A 23,500-nucleotide genomic window follows, 5' to 3' on the forward strand; every position below is an offset into this window, starting at 1 on the left:
GTTGCGAATGAAGAGCAATGGGGTGAATGCTTTTCTTACGCGTAAGAAAAAAAGTAACGACGAAGAGAACTCATAAACAAAAAGAAGCCTTTGTTTATTTCATGAGATAATATCCTTTGCTATGCAAAATCTGAAACTGTTTGAATATTAGACAGTTTCAATCTCCCTCAACCAATCAAAAACGTCACAATTTTGCTTCACAATTGTCAAACTTTTCAGTGAAACTCCAATTGATTTGTGAAATTTTTTGCATCATTCAAATAAAAAATCCTTTCTTTGTCAACTCTAACCTGATAAATGATTCAAGATTGATAACGTCGTATCTGATTCTTTTAAGAACAACTTTATGCGATTTACACCTTTGATTTTTTCATCTAGTTTCTCTTTTTCTGGCGATGAAAATCACGCAAGTCTCGATGAAAAGGGTTTGGGAATTTAAAATGCTGGATGCCGTCGTATTCAAACGCTAACATTAGTTTTTTTGAATACCCGTCTAGTTCAAAATCATCCTGTTTGAGGATTTTTTAGCCATGAGGGTCTCACGCAAGGAAACTTCTCTCCAGTAAATATCACCTGAAATATTCTGCGACACTTTTGCTCTCTAGAAAAAAATTTTTTTAAATGTTTTTTTCTTCTGCTGAATTTAAGGATATTTTTGGACTCTTTTTTTTTTTTTTTTTTTTTTTTTTTATAGTAGGTGAATTATAAATGAGCTGGTACCCGCCACCTGCGTCTACTCAAACTGTGATTTATTCATACGATGATGAAGTTCTGAAAAAAAAAATTAACATACGAAACCGAAGCGGAAATCCTTAGGCTAAAATTGGACGTAAAATGGCGAAAAGCGAGGGCACAATGCCGACTGTCTTCGATAACCAAGTAACTGCTTGTAAAACTTTCTTTCAAAAAGATCTTCCTTTCCATGAGATCGAGCCAATGAGTAACGAAGATAAACCAGTCAATTTGAGAGAAGAAACAGTGTTTAATATAACGGGCTACGATGCTCACCAAGTTGTCGCAACGCTTTCTCGCATTGTGAACGCAAGAGATACGTTTAAGCCGAATCAGACCTTTTGCCTGTTGATTCAAGGTAAGGACAAGGATCATGAAGTCTTTGAACTCAAAGCAAACCCTACAAACAACCAACCTGGAAACGGCACTTTGTTACTGCGACCCGCTCAGTACGGAAAATCCTATGGTGTGCTGTATGATGAGTTGAAGACTTTTGAGACAAAAAAATTGGCCGAACACATCGAGCAATTCTTCAAGAACACTGACAACGTACTAATTTCCGCCGAGAATTTTCCTCGAGCCACCATCGAGGTCTACATGCTATGGCTGTTTGAGATAGCTCGACGCCTGGTGAAGTCAGAGAAGCCAAGCAAACAGCAGATGAATTACGACAACCTTCCAATAGGAAGTGCAATCGCAAGGCTTGTAAGATTACTAAAGATTGGCGACGCAGGCACATGTCGCTTCGAGGACGTGTTTCTTCGGAATGAAAAGTTACATTGTTTCACAGGAGAACCGGAAGAGAGGAAAAAAGCGGTTCACAACATCAACGATGCCGTAAAAGAAGAGTTAAATGAAGCATCTGTTGTTCACTTCCTTGAAGAGCTGCAAGAAATGTTTTGCTCCGCGAAGCGATTAGAAAAGTTGACGGAGGAACAACAACTGGCCGAAGAAGAAGTATTGCAGAAATTCAAGAGTCTCGGCTTTGAGGACGACTACTCCTCGTCGGAAGCAGAGGAGTACACCTGAGCGTTTGACCACTGCTATGAAGATTAGTTTAATCTGAGCAAGACACGATCTGTTTGTGTCAATTTCTCCCCTTAATTGAAAAATAGTCGAGACAAAGAATTTAATGCACTGCGGACTTTTAAGTAATATATCAAACACGAGGAAGAGTGTTTCATCAGATATCCAAACACCGAGAAGTAGGTTAAACGACTTCGAGGTGTTTGGATGTCTGATGAAACACACTTTCGAGTGTTTGATATGGCTTCTCAAATGATCAATAATTCTTGGAGAAATTCAAGGCTAAAGTTGGCAAAATTTTATGGTAATTAGGATCACATATCCAAACCACAGCCACTGTAGTAATTTTCTTTGTTTTCTCTTGATGAATTATTAACGAGTTTGAGAATATATAATACTGAACTGATTTAGTAATCCAAACTGTTGCTGCTGCATTATAGAATTTGATCGCTTTAGGGACCTTCGCTGAAGATTTTTATGAGGGCTTTAATGAGAAAAATTGGAGGTTCAGTACTGATTTTTGTTACTTATTTAGTCCACGGCTTTTTCAATCACATTTTTATTTATCAGATCTTCTTAACCGTAGGCTTTGATTTTGCGTGTAAATGTTACAACCTCGTTTGTTAAACTGAATAAATTTAATTTAGATTTGTATAATTGCTATTGCATTCATTCGACCACAATGCACTATAATCGCACGATTCCATCTGCAATCAAGGACTGAAATAAATCCATTTTTAAGTGACAAAGACTGGGTCATTTTCCTCGGTTGTATTCTGGTGTATCACGTGTATGACGCGCATCAATATCACTATTAACAAATGTTGCCTTACAAGTTGCGATTGTTTGTTATGTGTATTTATACCATGCAATTCCACGCACAACAAATTTTCAAGTTGCAGAAAGCAGACGCAGTTTCTACTTCTTACAATAGGAAAATTTGTTGCGTGCGAACACGGGCAACAAACAAACGACTTGTCTTGACTTGTCAGTACTTTACTTACCATATTGTCTAGGCTTAGTCATCATTTAATTCTCTGGGAGGGAACCTAAGTTTTACAAGCCCCATGGTTTTTATTAGGTTCCCTCCTCGCCTCTTTTCTATCTCTTGTACTTTAATCACTATAACTTTGTAATCATTTGCAACCATTGTAATCATTGTAACTTTATTGTGTGTGGCAAATAAACTAAATAAAACGCAACTTGTAACGAAAGGTTGTACAAAAATTTTGCCCGTGCTACTTGGCCTTTATGCTCGCGAGTGATGATGGGTGCGCTCGTGTTTTTGGGGATAACTCATTTTCATGAGTCGTAAACAGCTTCTCTAACAATTTTCAATACCAGTAGATAATAGCTAAGCTAAAATATCAGGATAACAAAGATTGGTCACGGCGCTCGTTTACGAGAAAATAAACATTTAGTGTTTGACTGAGCTTGAAATCAAGGAAAATCCGCCATGTTCCAAAGTGCGTGCTCAAGAAATTATACGCAGTCAGAATGCGCAATGCAAGTAACCTTCATACCACTAGCCGGCCATTTTCGATGGTTAGATAAAAACATTTCAGTATGTCCACTGTAAGAATTAAAAATTTGTCTGTTTTTCTAGGAGACACTTACCTGACAATAATTCAACTTCAGTTCGCTTCTTCAGACAGGATAGAAAAATTGACGTTCTTCCGAAAAATAAAACCACAATTTCAGCCTTTCCTCAGTTTCCAAACTCATGATTGTAGGCTACTTCAAGTCTAAACTACGTGACAAGTTTCATCCGAAACTGATTCAGCCAGCCTTAAGAGATTTTCTGGTTACACTTTTTCTTTTTATAAGAAGATATTTTAAGAATAAACCCGAGGCTGAGATTTTGACAAGAATATAATTTTGTGTTGAAAATCTGTAAATACAATACAATTACATGTTTTTTACTAAACCGTATAAAATATCCGCTACCTTTTGCTAAACGGCAAAACTAGCCAATAAAACAATGAAAACCTGCACCAACCAAATGTTCGATGATAATGATAGTTCGATGAACGGGACACGGTACAAGAATACTTTCAGCCTAACATCGGCAGAAAAATAATAATATTCAGCCTGCGCCAAAACAATATTCTTATTTTAAAAAAAAATGTACGTACGTAACGCGCGAAAGGAAATCCCGCTAAAATCAGTGTTTTACAACGACGTGTAGGCTTGGTCAGAAATAATTATTTTTTTCTGCGAGTAAACGCATCACCGTTCGTCTCATTTTTCGAACGTAGTTTGTCACAAAATCGATCTGTTTACAAAATAGCTAGGCGTACAGAAGAGCAGGTTGACACAGTACGAATGGAACAAACATTAAACATGCCAAGTATGCGTGCCGCCCTCCGAGAGGTAGTTGATTACCTGTGGGGAAACAAAGCTTTAATAGCTTGCCTGTACCCTTTGGGTACCAACTGGCCAGATACAGTTCATTTATTACACCTCCCCTCTCGGAGACCATGTGATAGAGGTCTTAGGGCTTTATTCTGTTGTAGACGACAAGAAGTAGTTTTCCTGTTTCATGCAGATTTTCCTGTCCCGTGAAGTCACAAACTCGATAATTAAATTACGAGATAACTAATGCTCTTTCTAAGTATGGGGTGGTAAGGTACTGTCGTACAGAATGAGCATAAAAGGCAACGTTATAGAAGTTGATTTTGTATGAAATAACTGTCATCTCCCTTGATACCCAAAGGGTAACCTAACAATGTACACAATCAACAACAGCAGGCTAAGTTGAAGGCAAAATTGTAGTTGTATTTTAAGTTAAAATTTTAAAATTGGCTTTGACTTCACCATACAAATATTCTTTTTACACGCTACTTTTAGTAGAACACGTACTTTATGAGTTTACAAAGCTTTTAACAATATTCTACTTCAGTAATAATCTATAATAATTAAATTATTTTACACCACAGCAAGACAGGGTATGACTTGTTTTACATCTACGTTCATAATGACCTGAATAAAACAATCAGTGAAGTCCCTGAGAAACTGCACTGTAACAACACGTTTTTGTAGAAAAATCATGAATGCTTGGAGTTATTACAAATGAATAAAACTTGTGGGTTTTGAGAGTCTATTTACAATGTTATGAATCCCCACGCCGTGGTGTTCGTTAAATTTTAGTTTCATCTCCCTGATGCAATTTTCCAATGACTTTTGTAAAAAAAGTATAAGTAAACAGACCGGAGCGGCTTTCGCTTGAGTATTGTAAACCAAAAACAAAGTATTCATTCTAACCAATCAGAAAAAAAAACGTGAACTACACAATAAGCCAATCAGAACAAACGTGAACTATGCAATAAACCAATCATATTCGAACTGAATGCAGGAAACTACCAACCTGAGCACAACAAAACACATGCAATCAAATCACAGTTTTGGATTGTTTGGTTTGGACGGAGAAAGCCAAGTGGAGTTTATTAACCAATATTGTTGAGCACAAGAGAACAGTTTTCAAGTGAATGTCAAATGCAATTCACGTTTGCTTTGGTTTTGCTTTACAGTGCGCTGTGATTGGCTACCAAAGCCTTCCTCCAATGCATTTCCCCACGGCATCAGTTACGTGTATTTGCTTCAAATTCTGATTGGTTCATTGTGCTTTCTGTGTCTGTTGTGATTGGCCAGAGTAATCACTTTGGTTTTACAACCCTCAACTGAAAGCTGTTCAAAAGCAAAACCAAAGCAAATGTGAAATCACTGTAGACGCTTGTTTGGTGTAAATGTACATCATTAAAAGCCTGGAATGACTTCTGTGCAGAGCAATACACTTATGTCCAAAAATGCACCTCACCCTGAATTTGGGTACTTCATATAAACCAGCCCATTTTGTCGTTTTCATATGACTTCATGTTTGACAGAATTATGTGTGTTTTAGTGAGAATTATGGTTAGAGGACACCTTGTGATATCTATCATACAGTTCATGAATCTCATAAGCGTGCATTTCTAGACATATCTCAAGCAATAGAGCATATTTTACATTTGAAGGTGTGCATGGGAAAAAGCCCTAAATGACTTCAGGGATATTTTTAGGTAGGCAACATAAAAATCACTGTCTTAAATTTTCACGATGAAATATTGTTTAAAACATTGCCCAAAATAAACACGAACTCAAAGCAATTTCTTTAAGTACTTGGAATATCTTGGAATATAAATTTTAACCAGAAACTCAACCCAAAAAAATAAAGTCATAAACTTACAACCAGAATCAACCCAAGGTCAGTTAAGGCTTTTTCCCACACATTCCTTCATTTGCACCCAGGCAATTAAGCTTACAACACAAAACTTTTACTCTGACTGCCTAAAGCATGCTGCACAAATTTCATGCCATGGCCTATACAGTGATCAAACAAAAAACAAATACAGAATTGTTCACTGGAAAATTGCTCTAGGTTTAGTGGTAGTAAGAGGTTTTATTCAGACTTGTGGCAATACAAGTCCTTGAGCGTCTTGAGTTCTTCGATCAGCGTCTTATTCTGGTTCTCTAGGACAGCCACTCTGTTTTCCAGACACTTGACGTATTCCTTCTTCTTCCGTCTGCATTCCTTGGCAGCCTCTCTGTAAATGAAGAGGGTTTCTGTGTTAGAATACTTGATAAAGTATTGTCAAAGGATAGCTCCATTAGGAGAAACACAGACAGAGAAAATGACATTTTATCGTAGCCATGTGATTACTGTTTCGTGGTATTGAAACAAACAGTACCAATCATCAATATTTTTCAAGCAAAACTTAGGCCCAGGTCAAAAGTTGAGCTTCACATGAGACAAACTATGATAAGTTCAACGTGTGACTCAATTTGGATCAACCAACATGTTCTATCAGTGTGATTTCACATGGACAGAACACGTGAAGATCAAAATTAATATTTTCATGAACAGAAACTAATGAATAAATTAAAAATTTGTATGCTAATGTATATTTTAGCCTCTGCAATTGGCTGGATGCTTGTAAAAAGCAAGTTCTTACTGGCATCACTTACAACCAGACTGTGCAACCACAAAACATCGCTCAACCCAACAAGAATTTTACATGGTAAACTGACAGTAAAGCTACAATAAACAGAACCACAAGAAATTAATGTTCAATAACTTTTGTATAGTTAGCTGAGACCCAGCTAAGGGTTGACCAAGATGGGAATGAGTTCATACAGTGATTATAATCACTGTGTATCTAAGACATTAACACAATTACACAGCCCCAATATTAAAAGACATCCTCATTACTGACAGAAACACAGTGTGTTATGCTAGTTTTAAAAAACTGAAAGAACAGGAAATAGCGCCAGCAGGGTTCGTACTCTTTTGAGCTTTTAAAATTCCATGACTTTCCATGACCTTTTCAATGACTTCTCCAAGTTTTCCATGACCTAAATTTGATCATTTTCTTGGAAAACGTCTTTCATTTTGGGTATGTTTTTACTATTTTCATTGCAAAAAACCCCAACTTATTTCGCACTTTTTAATAAACATCATTTTCCATTACTTTCCATGACCCACACCTAAATTCCATGACTTTCCAGGCCTGGAAAATGAAATTCTAAAATTCCATGACTTTCCAGGTTTTTCATGACCCGTACAAACCCCGGCCAGTGCATCACCTCACAGTGACTGAAGGCTAGTTTCTACAACAGACCATCTAACCTGTTTTTCATTAGTCTCATTTCTCGTTTTCGAGATGCATCTTCGGCAATTTGTTGGCCGTTTCCACCAATACCAGGTGAATTAAGGACGACACCTGGGAGTTGTCCTCGGATGTACTGCTGTTGTGTGGCGGGGATGGTGTACATGGTTCCTGTGTTGCTTACTTGCACTTGCTGTAGAAAAAAGAAAGCTCCAAAACATTAATAATTATTATGTTACTGACTTCCACAGGTTTCTTTGGTGTGAGTTCTAAGAATTTTGCAATAAGTATAAATAAAATACTGATCAGCCATTGGTGGTGAAATTGTAAGGTCTGCATATTAAAGTAAATAAATACCTAGGGCATTCTTTGAAAACCAACACAATCATCGGGACATTTATAATTTCAAAAACAAAAATGTGATGCAAAACTGATTCATTTGTCCTACAGATGATCTCTCTCAATCAACATTTCCTCACAAGAAATTATGTCAAACAGCATTTATTTCCCTTTCAATCATTCTATGGGCTGTGACAATTTGAGGCGGTGGGTTGGGTTTTTAACCAAGAGAGTGTTTACTCAAGAAAAACCTACAAACTAATTAATTGTATTGTATGTCCTGTGTTGTGTGGCAAAATAAAATAACACTTGGGCAATGAAGAAGGTTGATACGGGAGGCGGTTAATAAGAAACTATTACCTGTACTTGAACCTCTCCTGGATTTGTTGTGTAAATATACTGTTGGCCGTCCTATATGGCAGGAAAAAAAAAAAAAAAAAAAAAACAGGAAAAGGTGTGAGAATTTTTCCTCTCCTTATCTTTGTCCCTGAAACATCCAAAAGACTGCTTTTCAAGCAACATGAACTGCGGTGCTAGAAAACTTAGGAACAACAAAGTTGACTTGGATGACGATGGCTGGGAGAAAAGCAAAAGTTGCATTTTTGTTGTGACAATCCAAAATGGCAGCTAGCATGGCTTGCTTGTTTGCTCATGAAACCAAGTTATTCCTGAGATTTTAGAGTATGGACAGTATATAGATGTTGAATCGGAGAAGAACAGAAAAAACCGAAAGCAGTAACTTTTACGGGTCCGATAAATATATTTTAAAGTTTTTTTTTGTCAATTACACAGTGATTACAGACATGGCTCTTGACCAATATTTTCATAGAATTAAAACATGTTAAAATTTAGTATTCAAAGCTAACAAAAATTGACTTCTGTTAAGAAACATTCATCACCAAAGAAAATTACCAGGCCCAGTAAGTTACCAGGACTTTTGAGAAAGGGGCCCCTGAACACACATAGTTTAGCGCAAGATGGTTGCCAGTTGCTAAGTAGTAAGCAGTGTTTGCATTCAATGGATAAAGACAAACATTCGTTGAGGCTTACAATCTCTCTGAAAGGAAATCAACTTAGCTACTGGTCTGTGCCTAGACCTCATTTCACCTAAAGGGCTACAAGAGCAAACTTTACCTGTTGCTGTTGATATTGTACGACAGCACCAGAAGAATTTTGCGCCATGGGCACAGTCTGAAGTGCCTCCCCTGAAGTGACGATCTGGATAGTTCCTGGAATGGTAACTGTCTGTGGTGCTTGTTGGTAGTTGAGTGTACTTGTGGTAATCACAGCTATTGGCGATGCCCCCTCTGTGCCGTCACTTTGCCCTTGGATATCTTCAGAAATGGTTTCTACTTTTGTTGGGCTTTCAGAACCAGACAAGTCGTTGAATATTTTCCTGCAAATAAATTACAGTTACATTAATAATAATAACAATAATAATAAAAATATTAATAATAACTAACTATATAGCACTTATCCAGTCCTGTTCTAAGCGCTTTACAACACCATTCAACAATTCAACACCATTGTTTATAAAGATCATCAACACTGGATAATTTTTTATATACCAACAAGCACTTTCATCTTACTTTCGTCATGCCGTTCTAACAGTGCTACAAAGGTAAGGCACCCAATATTATACACCCGAATGAAGAGAGAGGCAATGTGGAGCAAAGTTTCTTGTCTAAGGAAACAACACAGTAATACAGAGATCAATATAGCTTCCAACCAACATCTCTCTGTCCTTCTGATCATCCAATCAAAAGTCTCGGACACAAATAATCCACCACACCTGCACTCTTTTAGTACTAGTTTGGAGAATATCTTTAACATCAAGACATTTTATTTTTGGTTATCATGTTATTCTTGTGGCCTGTATTTTTAATCAAATTGCGGCAAATTATGGAAAAAGGGCATTTCACATTCATCACTATTGGTGCCTAAAAATGAAATGACATTACAAAGTTACAAAATTCCCATGCCTACCATCTACCCTATTGTGGAACAAACATTAAGAAGTTCTCAGTTTTTCCAAGGACCCAAGTTTTTTAACTCGCTTGACCACAAAGTCATCAATTCTACATCCATTTCTTCTTTTTAAGAAAATACTTAAGAGTAAAGTAATGACTAGTTATGAATAATGAACCGACTCTACGCCATCTTTTGTTTCATTTGTTGTAATTAACTCTTAGTTCATAGTTTGAGGAGGCCTAACCTCTTATAAGCTCTCTATAGTTTCTTTTAGTCCCCTCGCCATTTTTCTTTTCTTGTTATTTTATATTGTATATTTATTTCATTTGTGTGGCAAAATAAAGTATGTATGTATGTAAAGTTTACATCACTGAAAAAGAAAACGAAAAAAGTTTCATTGGGTATGTCTTGTAAAAGATCATGATGATGATGACGAAAACATTACTGAGGATAGCTTGCTATGTCACTGAAGCTTACGATGAGCTGATATATCGAGCCCTTGACTCTTGTTGTTTGTCAATGCCTTCAAGGATCTTTAATATTAATATCTTATTATAATATTGATTGATCAAAACACAAATTACAACTGCAAAAGTAAATGATGACAAGAAAAATCAAGTTAACAATAAGTATTTAAAGAATTTGCCACTGCAACTATGAGAATTTCTTTTTCAAACAAACTTAACCTGGGTCCTAGCAATATTGTTTACCAAAATAATCAATTTTTTTTTTTTTCAAAACGGTCGTATATCGATTACTTCCAATCAAATCCACATCGAGTTCCTCTTTGCAGATCAAAGCTAACGAAAAACGACTATTCTGAAGTTCACAGAACACACAAGTATAAAATTGCACAAAACGTGGACAACAACCATTCTGTTACGCTGTATTCACAGAAGGTCAAGAGTTACTAGAGAGTAATCATATCTAGTTCACACAAACGGCCATAAAAATGTTTTGGAAAGGAGTAAGATTTAATCGTCTCGCTTTACTGACCTCGAACTTCGATCCAACAACGCTTTTGAACACGATTTCCTCTTTCGCTAGCTTCACAGCCAATTCCAAATCAATCAGAAATTGGGAATAAACAGAGTCCTCATTTTAGCATCACTCATCAAGGAAACGGAACGATGCTAACGTAACGGAACTGCACTGATGGCGACATTTCGTGCTTAGCAGAAAGCCTTCGCGCAATATCGTACGTCAGAATTTACGAATCTACGTAAGTTCGATTCGAGACTTAACAAGTGGAATAAAAGAACATGATAACTATTCTTTGTTTAAATTTAACCACGTGTACATATAAATATCACAGTATACTCTCCATACAACGAGTCCGGTCGAAATATACCACATCTCCACGCAAGCACAATCGTGGATCGATCGAAGTTCTTTCTACCCTCTAGCGTACCTGTAAGACGGCCTTCTCGATAAAATGTCTCGTCGCTTTTTGCTTTCTTCGTCTAAAACACCAGTATCGTCAGGATCGGCGACTCCTTGAACAGCCTGTGCCAAGCCTATTTGCTGGCCTTGAATGGAGGAAGAGTGGATCGACTGAGCACTCTGTATTACAGATTGCTGGTTGGCCTGAATTACGGATGGCGTCTGCATCGGCGGAGGCATCGAAGTTTGCGCCGAGCTTTGTGAAAGAGCCTGTCCTTGTTGAACCGTCACAGTACTGCCGTTTTCAATCTCGGCCACATTCGGCTGTTCTTCGATTTGTTCCATCTTAGTAAACTCAACACCGTAAAGGTGCTACTGGATAAGGAACTTAAAGGTAAGGGAAAGCTTTCTGTTTCGTGGTCTCTACAGAGAAACAGAAGAAGAGAAACTGATGAGGTCTCCATCGCGATCGCTCGACCAAATCCCGCCACGAAAAACCGATCGAATATTCCACCCGGGGAATTAACAAAATTGTGGCTAAAATTATTATCCTCTCTGTAGTCGACTCTTTGGAATCTACAAGAAAGAGAAAATGAAACTTACATGCTACGTCACTTCTACGTCACCCTGATTTCTTTACGCAGCCAGCGTGTCGTTGTGTTTCTTCTTCTTTTTTCGCGAGCAGCAGCCGCGTCACTGTGGCGTCACCTTCCTCAAATGCGGGGTGGTCCGCCCCTGACAAGTCCTATTACATCATGGTTACGTCAGAGCCTTGCCACTCACCACCAAATATGGTAAAGGACTTACAATAAAGGGGGCGCCGGCCCCTGTAAAATTTGCAACGTCATAGATCAAGGAGGAAGTGTCTTTTACGGGAAGTTTCCCGACAAATATTACAAATCTCAGAATCATTTCACAAAACAATTGATGCTATGAAAAATCGAAATTTATGTTTGAGATATAGCTAACTAGGGTCGTGCTCTGTTAGGACCAACCATTTTTGGTTGCCGGCTGGTTGGGTTTTTTGTGGGCTATTGAAAAAAAAATGGTTTGTTTGGTCGATCAACTTTCTCAACCAGCTCAGAACGGTTCAAAAACGGTGGGTAGCGCCATGTTATCTCAGGCCCACGGACAGGGCAAGAAACAAAATTGGCCATCACGGGGGATTTTTATTTTTCCAATGAATATCACTAAAAATGAAACAGAATCAGGAAAACGAAATCGGGGCAAAGCGAATCAACAGTTTTGAGCTGTTTGTCATGGAAGAAAAGGGACAATCGTTCATTAGTCACGCACTTCTACTCACGAGCATACAGAGCTCGGCGCCAATTTTCTATGCGCGCCAAAATTTCCAGGATACACGCCAAATTTAGTCGACTGTAAAAATAAACTTTCTGAATAAAGCCTTTACCAATACCGTTCAGAATGTTAAGTTTCACGCTGACTTAAAAGACCATTTTCACGATCGCGTCATTTTCTAATACTACAACTACCAGAACCCTTCAGTTTGATGTTTTCTCCTTCGCGGTTTTTTTTCCGTATTTTGCATATTTTTTTTACTCCACATGATCTTAAGGCTGGTTTCCATATGATCGCGGATCGCAGATCTCAATAAGGTCTGCGATCGTCTGCGATCATATGGAAACTACTTCTGCGATCGTCTGCAATCCTGCGATCGCGATCGCAGAAGATAGAACCATGTTCTATCTAAAGGCTGGTTTCCATATGATCGCAGATGATCGCAGACCTTACTGCGATCTGCGATCCGTGATCATATGGAAAACAGCCTTTATTATATCAGGTTACAGTACGTAAGAAAGGAGTGGAGGAGGGCATAACATAGTTTGCTAATTGTATGTCCTTCTTATGCGTTTCCTGTAGCTAAGTGGTAAGCATCCGAAGCACTGAAACACAAAATACATCTATCATGATTCCATTTAGACTGCGAGCAGTTGTACTTCTTTCCTCCGATCACGCGCGCAAAGCGATGGTGAAATTATGCAAATTAGAATAACTTCCTCACTCGCCGCTCGCTAGAAATCGAGCGCACATGAAAGAACTTAGTAGAAGAAAAAGACTGCTCGCAGTGTAGATTCAATTTGTTGGTTGACAACTTTACCGCTCTTTGTGTTTTCCACGCTGGAAAAAAGGCCGTAAAGAGAGCACGGTATTAAATACCGCTTTTGGGTCGCCAGCGCGGATAGATTTGCCTCCCTGAATACGCCATGCTGATGAGATCTATAAAACTGTTATAAAGGCCGATTTAGACGGTACAACTTTAGATTACGACTGTCGCATGCGATTTCTAGAGCGCACGCTGCTCGGGTCATGCAACTCTCGTCACTCAACATTACCTATACCTGCGATTGTCGTAGAGTTTTAAAACATGTTTTAAAATCCTACGACATTTTCTGTGACATACACGACAATCGTGAGCAGCTTTGATCAGTATTCTGTTGTAGGCCTGTCGTAAGCTGGTCGCATGCGACAAAGTCGTTCCGTGTAAATCACCCTTAATAAGGCCAAGCCAACAGTACCGAGTTAAATGGCTATGCGCAGGCATGAGGTAGTCATATGACCATCCATTCAGATGGTTTATTAGGATCAGTCAGTTACCCACAGCGAAAGAAGAACCATTGGAGCACTTGTCAACTGGAATCTGATCTTTCAACTGATCTGTTTACCGCTCAGAGATAACCACCGCACCGAAAAAGATAATGACTGGTACATTTACCCATAATTCTTAGCGTACGATAACTCTTAAAGCGTTTATAAAAACTTACAGAAAAGTTCTAAACACTTCAAACCTAGCATACAAAATGTTGTTAGCACAGGGACGCACTTCACAAAAAATATGGTTTTCTATGTGCCTACTGGTTGTGTTAGGTTCACAGGATACTGTGGTAAAATAAACAGCAACCATCTTTTTTCAGACGGTGGAATGTAAACACCCTTTCGGTTTGTTTCTGAACGTAAAACGTGCACGCATTACGCAAGCCGAACCTATAAAGGTTCTTAATCTGTCAAAAAAGGTCCACTCCTTTTACACCTTGTTCCAAACCAGTTTCAACTAACATGTCCGCTTGAAGTAGAATCCTTACTATACCAACCGCCCGACTCCACGCCTCTTTCTTAGCTGTGTAATCATCCCATACAACGTCAGGGTTTTCTGACTCACGAGATAAACTTCCAGATCCTATATGACCGTCCAAGCTACTCATCAAGTCTTGCGCGGGATCACGCGTTGTGAAATTAGGATCGTGTGTTCTCGCGTGGTCGCGCGTGATTTCTGAAATAATGTCGAGTTCATTGCGATTGCTCTCAGATATCCCCTCGTGGAAACTTTCAAGAAAATTCAAAGAAAGCCCTTTGTTGATTAACTGTTCGATATAAGCAGAAATTCCATGAACGCTGGTGAATTTCCCTGAGTTGCGCAGCACACTTCCGAGAAATTCTTTAAATCCTTGCGCGAACGCTTTATAAACCACAGGCCTGAAGGATTCCAGACTTTCTTGTAACCAACCGGCAAGAGGATGAAGTGGTACTCTAGCCTCACTTTGTTCACCTGTACAAAATAATTCAAGCGGATTGAGTTAAAATCTTGATTCAGACAGACATGATGTACTGGCCCAAGTTGTTCAAAGAGCGGATAACTTTATCCACTGGATAAGTCACTATCCTGCTTTTGGCAAGCTTTCCACACATTCCCATAATTAAATTTGACATATGCTTCTACTCTATCCACAAATTATAAGGCTATCGGGAAAAATCTTACACACATTTCATCTGCCGGATAGCGTCCTATCCAGTGGATAGAATTATCCACTCTTTGAACAACTGGGGCCTGGACTCAGCGAATACTGGTCAAAGACGGCAAATACTGATCAAGTTTAACTTTTCCTCTCGTTTTTCACCCGCTCTGTTTATCGGTTAAAAAAAAAAAAAAAAAACCTCGTGCCACGCGCTAACCAATGAAAGCAAAGAACTCTCCGTGTTTCAACCACTAACGAAATCAATCAACGCGCATGGCGTTTGAGTTTGTGGTTATCCCTTGAGTACTTAATAGTTTATTGCGAAAATGTTCGGATGTTGTGTGTTGTGTGTAGAAGTGTCAACTTTCATTTTGGTTTTAAAGCAAACAATAGAAAGTCGCTGCATTAGAGGAATCCAAGAATAACCCCAGGCCTTAACGGTAAAAAGCAATCCTAACCCTACTGGTGTGTGTCCTCATTTTTCCCCGGTAACCCACACAAAGATAGTTTCGTACGAGTATCATTCTACAAATGAGAACAGAGAGCAGTTTCGAGAGCGCTAATAGGTCATTTCCGAGTTGCTGTGAACTTCATTATGAAAGCGAGGCTAAGTGCAAAAGCTTTTCATATTAAAATTAGTTTTGTTTGCATATGAATGAAAACTAATTTTCATACTGAAAACTTTGCACTTAGCCTCCCTTTCATGATGAGGTTCACAGCAACTCGGACATGGCCTATTAGGAGAAGTTTTACAGGGACTAGTAATTATTGAACCGACCTGCCAATTCATTCAACCGTTGAACGCAAGCGATTTCAGGTGCTCCAGCCCCAGGCAGCACACGACCACAAGCGAGGGTGTTCTTTAAACGATGAATCGAATTCCAGAATCGTTCTTCCGCGTCGCAGAGAAGATCCTTGCAGGGACTACAGAGAAGCACTGTTTGTAGAGGGCTGGTGAAATCTGAGGGTAAGAAAAAACAGAATAAAAAAGGCTTGTTAAATGGCGCTCTCTCGACGTTCATTTACGATCTGAATGGCTCAGTGTGTGCGGTGTTTTCATGAAAAATCTGCTGGTAAAATGATAGTACTGTAGTGTGTAAAAGGTTCCAGTTTGTTGGGGCGGTTTAAATTTCATACACACTTGGGTGTGAGAAGATTTCGTCTTCCTCACCTTCACAGTATGCATTCCCTCCTTTGACATCTCTAACAAGCACATACTGGCATGTTTCCACACTATCAACACCAGCTGTTTTCTTGTTCTGTCGAACTACTGATGGTGCCCAGCCGAGCTCCCATGTTTCTATGGTAACAGGTCCTCCTATATCTTGCTCCCTTAAATCAGTAAGATACGTTACTAGGGCAGAGCCGGTAGCAAAAGAAAGAAGCTGAAGCTTAGGGTATGCAACGTTTTGCAGCACTACAATGTTGTGGGAAAAACAATGATCTTTGATAGAATCCTTAACGGTTCCTTTAGCGATAAGGATTCCAATACTGTGGGTAGTGAGAGCTGTTATAACACGTTCATGCCAATCTTTCTCCTGATTGAAAACGGACTCCATGAAATCTTCTGCGTTCTCTATAACTTTGTGGATCTTTAGTTCATCGTTAAGACCCGCGTGGCGAAACTCCGGTGTAACATCACCATTAACTAAAGCGACAATAAGTTGAGTTTTAGTTGTAATGCGACTTACAGCTGCAGTTTGAAAAGAAGCCGTGCTCTCCAATAACAAACCATCGATGAGTTGGGAAAAGGAACTTGGTGGACCAAGAATCAATTCCGTGTAAATCATATCCAGATGAATCTCAAATTCTTCAAGCAAAGTTTTACCAGAAGAGCGGAAGAGAGACTTGATGACTTCAACAGCTAGTTTCATTTCATGTTCCTTTCCGTGTGATAAGCGCTCACCTAACTTTGAGAGCAGTTGTGTGTTTGTTTCGATTAATACCGTGTCTCCTTTGGATTGTAAAACGATGGAGGAACTATTCGTGTTTTCAATAGGTGATGTTTCTGTAAGGAGAGGCGCGCATACCAAATCTGATTTTTCTGCTTGCCCCGTCCTACGTGCCAACCGAAAACTGGTTTTACTTGGTGAACTGGTTTCACGTTTTACATCTAACGAGGTTTTCTTCAGTGATTTTGAATCTCTTACCATTGGTTTTCCAGATTGAGTGGTATTTGTCTTGGCCTGTTCAATGGTTTTACTTGTGAAACGAGTTTCAGATTTTTCCGCCAATAAGGTTTTTCTCAGAGGTGATAAATGCACCAAATCCGGTTGGCCAATTTGAGTTCTTCTACAGTCTTCCTCAACGGATAAAATTTCTGTAGTGAGGTAACGCATGGTAGAAGTAGTCTCCCCAGAAGGTGTTGAAGGTATTGTATCCGTTGAATTATTCACAAAATGTCGACTTCCTTTGTATATTTCGGAGAGGTTTACTTGTCTGCGAGCTTCCTTGTTCTTATTTTCCAGTTTTCTGGAGACAAGAGAAAGTAATTTGTCCGCTCTAGTCCTTTCGGCATTATAACCAGAAGACAGACTTTCTGAATTCGCAATATCTTTGTTCTCGCTACGAGATGACTCCACCTCGGAGTGAGTTGATATCGTTTGTTTACTGTTCTTTAAGTCACTGTTTCTTTCATGTCCAGACACGGAGACTAATTTGCTACAAGCCTTCGCTGTGACCGACGCGTCTGTTGTCTTACTTCCATAATGATCCAACAATGTCCCTCGAGCGTTTTTAAGAGGTGGATATTGGAAAGTTTCTTTGGCAGAACTTGAAACAGCCTCTACAAAGGACGCCTCGAATTCATCTTCCTCTTCGTCCTCGTCTTTTTCGAACAATGAAGCATCACTTCTGAATTCCACTGATGACGAAGATGGCAACTTTGTAACATGTCCACAAGAATCTCTTAAGATGTCTACCAACGTTTCGTCTTCTGCACGAAACGAAACGTCCTCAAATTTCTCTTGGTTGCTATATAAAGACCTACTTCTGCTAACTCCATGAGAAAGGTCTTCCTCATTGTCACAATTTAAGATTTCTGGCTGAAAATTTTGAAGTATTGTCAATTGGGAGTGAGATTCACTCACTGCTTCTATGTTAATGATCCCTGGGATATGACCATTAACCCCTGGGATATGACTGCTGATCTCTCCAATATCACCATAAACCCCCAGGGTATGATTAATATTCCTTGGCATATGACTATCAACCACTGGAATATGACCATCAAAATACCATGATACATCATCATCATCATCATCATCATCATCATCATCATCATCATCATCATCATCATCATCATCACAGTTGTCATCGTCATTACTGTCAGCAAACTTATCCAACTTCTCTGGTTCAGAAAAAGAACGAACGGGTCTGAATACTGAGGTTGCACTGTCACCAATCATGACATCAGATTTTTTAGCAGGCATGTAACTTTGCAAGGTTTCAGTTACTGGAAGGGATATATCTCGGCAAACTTCCTCACAAACTTCTAGGGCATCATCAAAAAGTCGCACAATAACTGGAACAGGGACACCCTAAAAGACAACAGTGATACCAGAGCATTAGCCCACACCTGGGGTGAAACAGCAGCCAGCTGGAGGATCTAAGAAAATCACAACAATTTCAATCAATTGCAGGTTTGGGAGCATAAATGTTCTCCATCTAAAATATTGACTGTCCACATGCAAAAATTCAGGCACTTTTGAGCAAAACGAGAAACACAAACACAAGCAGATTATTTTGTTACAAGACCTTGGACCTTGATTTCTTTCTTAAAAAAAAAGTAAAAATGTTATTCACTGGCCTAGGTTGGTTCATATTGGGAAAATCTGTGCCCTCTATCTTGAACACAAAACCTTGGGGACAGCTTTTCCCAATATGGACCTCCTGGCCAGTGAAAAACATTAATAATTATATTTGTTACATGGACAGTCTTGTATTACATGTTTGGACAGTCTAGATTGCATGTACAATACAATACAATATAATACAAACTCTAATGACACTCCCTGAAAAGGGCTTTTCAGTGACAACAATGATTAATTTACAACATAAAAGTCATACTTTTTTCCTCAGATCAGTAAAATTACGCTTGTAGATTGATCACATGCTACAGAACTTAGAAGAAAATGACTGCTTGCAGTCTATGGACAGTCATAGGTTAGATGGACTGTCACGAGTTACATGGACTGTCACATGATAGATGGACAGTCAAAGGTTGGATGGTCAGTCACAGGTTAGATGGACAGTCAAGGGTTGGATGGTCAGTCACAGATTAGATGGAGAGTTAAGGTTAGATGGTCAATCACAAACCTGATCTTGCAAGTCTTGTGCTGCTTTGCTCCAGAAGCCAGCCATACAGACCAGTGTTTTGCAGTTTGTGCAGTATTTCTTGTACTGATTTTGGCAAGCATCATCGATGACAAACCCCGCTGGGTGCTGCAAAGAAAGAAAAACAACCCTCATTATTATTTTTGTGCACAGATTCCACTAAAGTTGTAGGTTTGACAAAATTGTCAAACGTTTATGTGATGGACAGAGATATTGCAAACACCAAGAAAATAGCTGTAATGGTTTGGCCAAATTCCATGAATTCCTCTTTTTAACATTACTAGCAAGCTGTAACCTGACACTTTTATGAGAACTGTGCTCCTTCCTAGAAGGGGGCAGGGGGATGGAGGAAGGGAGTTCTCTTTTGATCTGTTGTTGGGAATGTGTAGTCCAATTCTCCACCAAATCCTGACCCTATCATCTCAGAGCAAACTAGATCATCTCCCATACACATTTTGAGAGCAGCATGGTTCAAAATGTGCAGGTCCAGAAAATATTCACACCCCTTAAAGGTCATTAGACGGCCAGGCAGAGGGATGGTGGGGGAGGTGTGGGGGGGGGGGGCACAAAAGCGAATTCAGTCCCAAACAACTCCAAACCATCCCTTTAGGGTGACACACACACCTAACACCTCAAACAGGGGGGGGGGGGGGGGGGGGATCGCTCCCTTTTTATGTAACTTTAAACATCCCCAACGATTAGAGGAATATCCTCTCTGCTAAAATATGACACATTATTAATAATAAAAATTGGTCAACTTTCCTTGGACTTGTCTTCAAGATTGCAGGAAAGAGTTTGATAAAAAAAAATAAACACAATTTTTTTACGTTATTTCATGTTTTATAGCCTGCGAACAGGCTTCCCGGCGCACTCCTCCCAGTCTAGGCGCGCCGGGAAGCCTGTTCACAGGCTATATGTTTTACAGAAAGAAAGATACAAAGAAGGGCATAAAGAATATATTTGTGATATGCTTCTAGCTCTGGAGAGTGACTCTACTCATAACAAAAAAGTTATGGGTGTGAAATTAAATGACGCTCTGACCTGGATTTCAATAAACTGCAACAATTTGGAAGTACTGCTGCATGTGACAGCCTCCCCATCTGAAGTACAGCACTTCAAACTGTGAATGCAAGTTTTCAAATGATCAGATGATTACTGAGGTGATCAGTCAGTGCAGTAGACTCAAAGACACATGGACAGACATCAGTCACCTTCAGTTGTTAGCCAGTCAGTCAGTAAGACGGACAGTCAGCAAGTCAGAGAGTAACTTTGGGTCAGTTAGTCAAACAGCCCCGTTAGTCGGTCAGTCAGCCAACCTGCTAGCAACCAAGTTAACCAGTTAGTCAGTTAGCCAATTAGTCATTTTCACTAGCAAAGCAGCCATCAGTCAGCTAGCTTGCTGCTATACTGCATTTTGTTTGCAGATTTTAATGTTGAATTTGGCATGGTTTTCCAAAAAGCTAGGCATGTTACAGCCCACAATAATCATTCAGTCTTATGCATGTCTTCATTACTGAATTTCATAGCCCCAAATTTTAGGTTTTTTAAAATGATATTTCTATCTGATGTATAATTTAAATGATCTTTGACATATATCAGTAAGATAAACAGGAATGTTCAGAAGTTTAAATCAGCTCGGAAAACATTCTTAGTCCTCACAGTGGAGTTGAACCCATGACCTTGCGAGTGCTGGTTAAATGCTCTACCACTGAGTACAAGCTTTCAGGGACTCATGGTCAGCAATGCCATGTGACAAGTTTCCAAGGGGACTCTTGTCCTGCTAGTGGTACAAGACAAAGTGCCTGCACAGCACTGATGAGACATGAGGCAAATTTGAAACTAGTCATGTTCCGCTACCTCGACCAATATTTAGTCTTAGCCGAGATAGGGCAGTATAACAAGCAAAGCTTAATCATCAATACTCTTGACAGAATTAAACTCATTTATTGATCAAAATCGTGATCATAACATGGTAAAAACGGAAAGAACTTACGTGGCTGAGGTTGATTGGAACTGGCGGGAAATTTTTACAATGATAGTTATATTTGCAAGGATGATCTTGTCTAACAATATCATCCAATCATACGACACTTGCGGACAGATAATATCTAAAAGAGCCCAAAAATGTAAGCAGTGTCTGGGGCGGAAATTACGACACGTTTGTAAAAAAAATCATTCTTGTGTGCTAATTGTTCATGAATCATAATGTTCCTTGGCGTGACGGCACAAATCATATGACCTCACTGTGGCTAGTAAGTGGTTTCACCATCCCACAGTACTTGGAACATCATCTTTCAACTTGCAACTGGAAGGACTCAGAATTTTTCTGCATTTAATCAACTTGAGAACTGTCTTCACTGTTTCATTTCTTCTATAATGATTATAACATCAAGATATTATCGATTAAGCACTCATTCACTACCTACCTGCATTGTGGACCTAAAAGGGTTTTCACAGATGAAGCTAAAAGAAAAATAAAAGAAAATGTAATGTAACTTTTGAATTATTGAAAAATCGTGTTATGTGTCAATCAGTTCAAAACTTCAACATCGCCCCCCCCTCCCTCCATGGGCAACTCCCAGGTATTTGAGCATTTGAGATAAGGTTGATCAAATTCCCGCAAAAAAGCCATTCAAATGCCCTTCTCTTAAGTGCTCCAAGGCCTCCCCTAGAGGATAAATTTTCAGCTACAATCAACCACTATTCATGGTAAACAGTGATATATTAATAATATCTCCAAACAACTATTTTGAGGTCACATTCCACAGGTTACAAGTACAGATCAATGTTGTACTGATATATAACCAAGAGAGTTAGCATGTCCTAGGCCTGAATTAGCTTTTTAGTATGGAGTGGCTTTTTAAGAGATCATGTTTAGCTTGTTTATATACTATTATCACAGTGACCTGTAGTTGTGACCTGTGACCTCTAAAAGAAACCTGCCGCTATTTTGAAGCCATTTTGAGTAACCTTTCCCTCCACAAAGGCAAAATTTTGTCCTTGCAGAAACTCCTAACTCCCCAAAATAAGTTAAAACCCATGTGCAAATTCCGCTTGGCTGAAAAAAAAAAAGGGGGGGGGGGGTTCAAATTCCCCACTCTCCCAGCACGGTACACAGTCAAATGCCTGCATACGGTATTCCTGGGGGTTTGAATTGATTGGCATGTGTAATACATGAACAATTTGATGAAAGCTGTAAGGTTGAGACTGTATATGCACAAGGATACTTGGATGGGGAAATGTCAATATTAAATTAGACAGAAACTAGGTTAATTTTGATAGCCAACAAACCTTGACTTCAAACTCTTGCCATTTTTCACGGATTTAATATTAGACATTTTACAACACTGTAGAATATAGCCCATATTTTTTAACTAAGTACAGCAGTCTACAAATATAATTTTGCTGGTAAATAACATTATAGAAGCAAAGCTAAATACTTTGACACTTTAGCAAGTCTTATTGAAAGTTTATCATCATTACCAAGGATTTAAGAAAAAATGTTTGCTGTAAGTGGCCTTCCACCCAAGCCACTTTAAAATGGAAAAAGGATTTTTTAAGCTATTCATAATGTGTTTCCTTACCAAGAGCTCTTGCCACGAGAAGATTGTTTTGGGTCATTCTATTCGACAGCTCCGTCCGCCATTTTCGTTTTGCTTGGTAACCTGGCCAAATGTAATTTGTAATCAAATGACGAAATTATGTGAGTGTTCAAAATGGCTGCGGTTGGTGTACGAACGACAACCTTGCCGCTATTCCGGCATTCTTTTGTAATCTGGCATGCTAAAAGGTAGTTGAGTATACTATTTTAAGAAAGAAACGAGTGTGGTTGGTAGAAGTAAGGTATTAGTTTAGTTTTCTTGTTTAAAAATGAATGTTTAATTCCGATTGTTTTTCTTAATTGTTTTCCTAGGTCCCTGAGAATATGTTGTTGCCGGTTTTCGCCGGGTGTGGAAGCGGTATTGAGGAAAAAGAACCACAGTCTTCCTGAATCTAGCACTCACAAATTATGTGTAATACCAAGGAGAACGTTACTGGGATCTTTTATTCCGAATCCACTCAGTGCATCTCGAAGAAAGAAGTATTCCGAGAGGCGAATTCTTGGGTGAGCTTGAAACCAACATGCTTAAATTAATGACTGGCTTTTTAAAATCAATGCCAAGCTATAATCCATAGTGTGCTAAGCCCTCATTTTTTTTATTTCTGTTTTAAGTTATTCGATGGAAGACATGTATGCGGTGGTATCAGATGTGGAAGATTACAAACACTTTGTTCCTTGGTGCAGGGATTCAGTTGTTTTGAGCAGGAAACCAGGCT

The 23,500-nt window shown here is 39.0% G+C and overlaps 3 protein-coding genes across 10 annotated transcripts in view; 1 reads left to right on the plus strand and 2 right to left on the minus strand.

Moving 5' to 3' along the window:
* Window positions 1-4,515: 4,515 nt before the first annotated feature.
* Window positions 4,516-12,403, minus strand: LOC146457698 (cyclic AMP-responsive element-binding protein-like). Of its 2 annotated transcripts, XM_085091649.1 has the most exons (6): window positions 11,700-12,403; window positions 11,125-11,519; window positions 8,877-9,138; window positions 8,103-8,153; window positions 7,424-7,596; window positions 4,516-6,341 (listed from the first exon to the last, which is right to left on the minus strand). In XM_085091649.1, the coding sequence occupies exons 2-6, from the start codon at window positions 11,439-11,441 to the stop codon at window positions 6,197-6,199; spliced, it is 948 nt and encodes a 315-aa protein (XP_084947775.1). In that variant the 5' UTR covers window positions 11,442-11,519; window positions 11,700-12,403; the 3' UTR covers window positions 4,516-6,196. The 2 variants fall into 2 exon arrangements, with proteins under 2 accessions (XP_084947775.1, XP_084947776.1); XM_085091650.1 differs by lacking the exon at window positions 11,700-12,403 and having other exon boundaries at window positions 11,125-11,691.
* A 446-nt stretch (window positions 12,404-12,849) lies between these two features.
* Window positions 12,850-22,859, minus strand: LOC146457699 (uncharacterized). Its single transcript, XM_085091750.1, has 7 exons — window positions 22,768-22,859; window positions 21,610-21,646; window positions 20,225-20,303; window positions 19,166-19,291; window positions 16,020-18,387; window positions 15,627-15,809; window positions 12,850-14,661 (listed from the first exon to the last, which is right to left on the minus strand). The coding sequence occupies exons 1-7, from the start codon at window positions 22,802-22,804 to the stop codon at window positions 14,120-14,122; spliced, it is 3,372 nt and encodes a 1,123-aa protein (XP_084947876.1). The 5' UTR covers window positions 22,805-22,859; the 3' UTR covers window positions 12,850-14,119.
* LOC146457700 (coenzyme Q-binding protein COQ10 homolog B, mitochondrial-like) overlaps window positions 22,849-23,500 on the plus strand; it is a 10,110-nt gene continuing 9,458 nt past the window's right edge. For all 7 annotated transcript variants that reach the window (XR_014858434.1, XR_014858435.1, XM_085091786.1 and 4 more), the window contains exons 1-3: window positions 22,849-22,973; window positions 23,097-23,288; window positions 23,397-23,500. The exon at window positions 23,397-23,500 is cut by the window's right edge and continues 89 nt beyond it. Coding sequence is in view for 5 of the 7 variants with exons in the window: in XM_085091786.1 (XP_084947912.1) it covers window positions 22,900-22,973; window positions 23,097-23,288; window positions 23,397-23,500 (370 nt within the window). In the remaining 2 variants the exon portion in view is untranslated. The remainder of the gene's footprint in view (window positions 22,974-23,096; window positions 23,289-23,396) is intronic.

Source organism: Pavona decussata, unplaced genomic scaffold (assembly GCF_977016875.1).
Source record: "Pavona decussata unplaced genomic scaffold, jaPavDecu1.1 SCAFFOLD_238, whole genome shotgun sequence".
Lineage (NCBI taxonomy): Eukaryota > Metazoa > Cnidaria > Anthozoa > Scleractinia > Agariciidae > Pavona > Pavona decussata.

Coding starts and splice junctions, on each gene's coding strand:
- LOC146457699 (XM_085091750.1), bottom strand. CDS start 22,804: ATGACCCAAAACAATCTTCTCGTGGCAAGAGCTCTTG. Junction 19,292..20,224: donor TGCAGTTTATTGAAATCCAG/GTCAGAGCGTCA, acceptor CTTTCTTTGCAG/CACCCAGCGGGGTTTGTCAT. Junction 18,388..19,165: donor CACAAGACTTGCAAGATCAG/GTTTGTGATTGA, acceptor GTTGTCTTTTAG/GGTGTCCCTGTTCCAGTTAT.
- LOC146457698 (XM_085091649.1), bottom strand. CDS start 11,441: ATGGAACAAATCGAAGAACAGCCGAATGTGGCCGAGATTGAAAACGGC. Junction 9,139..11,124: donor TCGAGAAGGCCGTCTTACAG/GTACGCTAGAGG, acceptor ATTTATTTGCAG/GAAAATATTCAACGACTTGT. Junction 8,154..8,876: donor TACAATATCAACAGCAACAG/GTAAAGTTTGCT, acceptor CCTGCCATATAG/GACGGCCAACAGTATATTTA.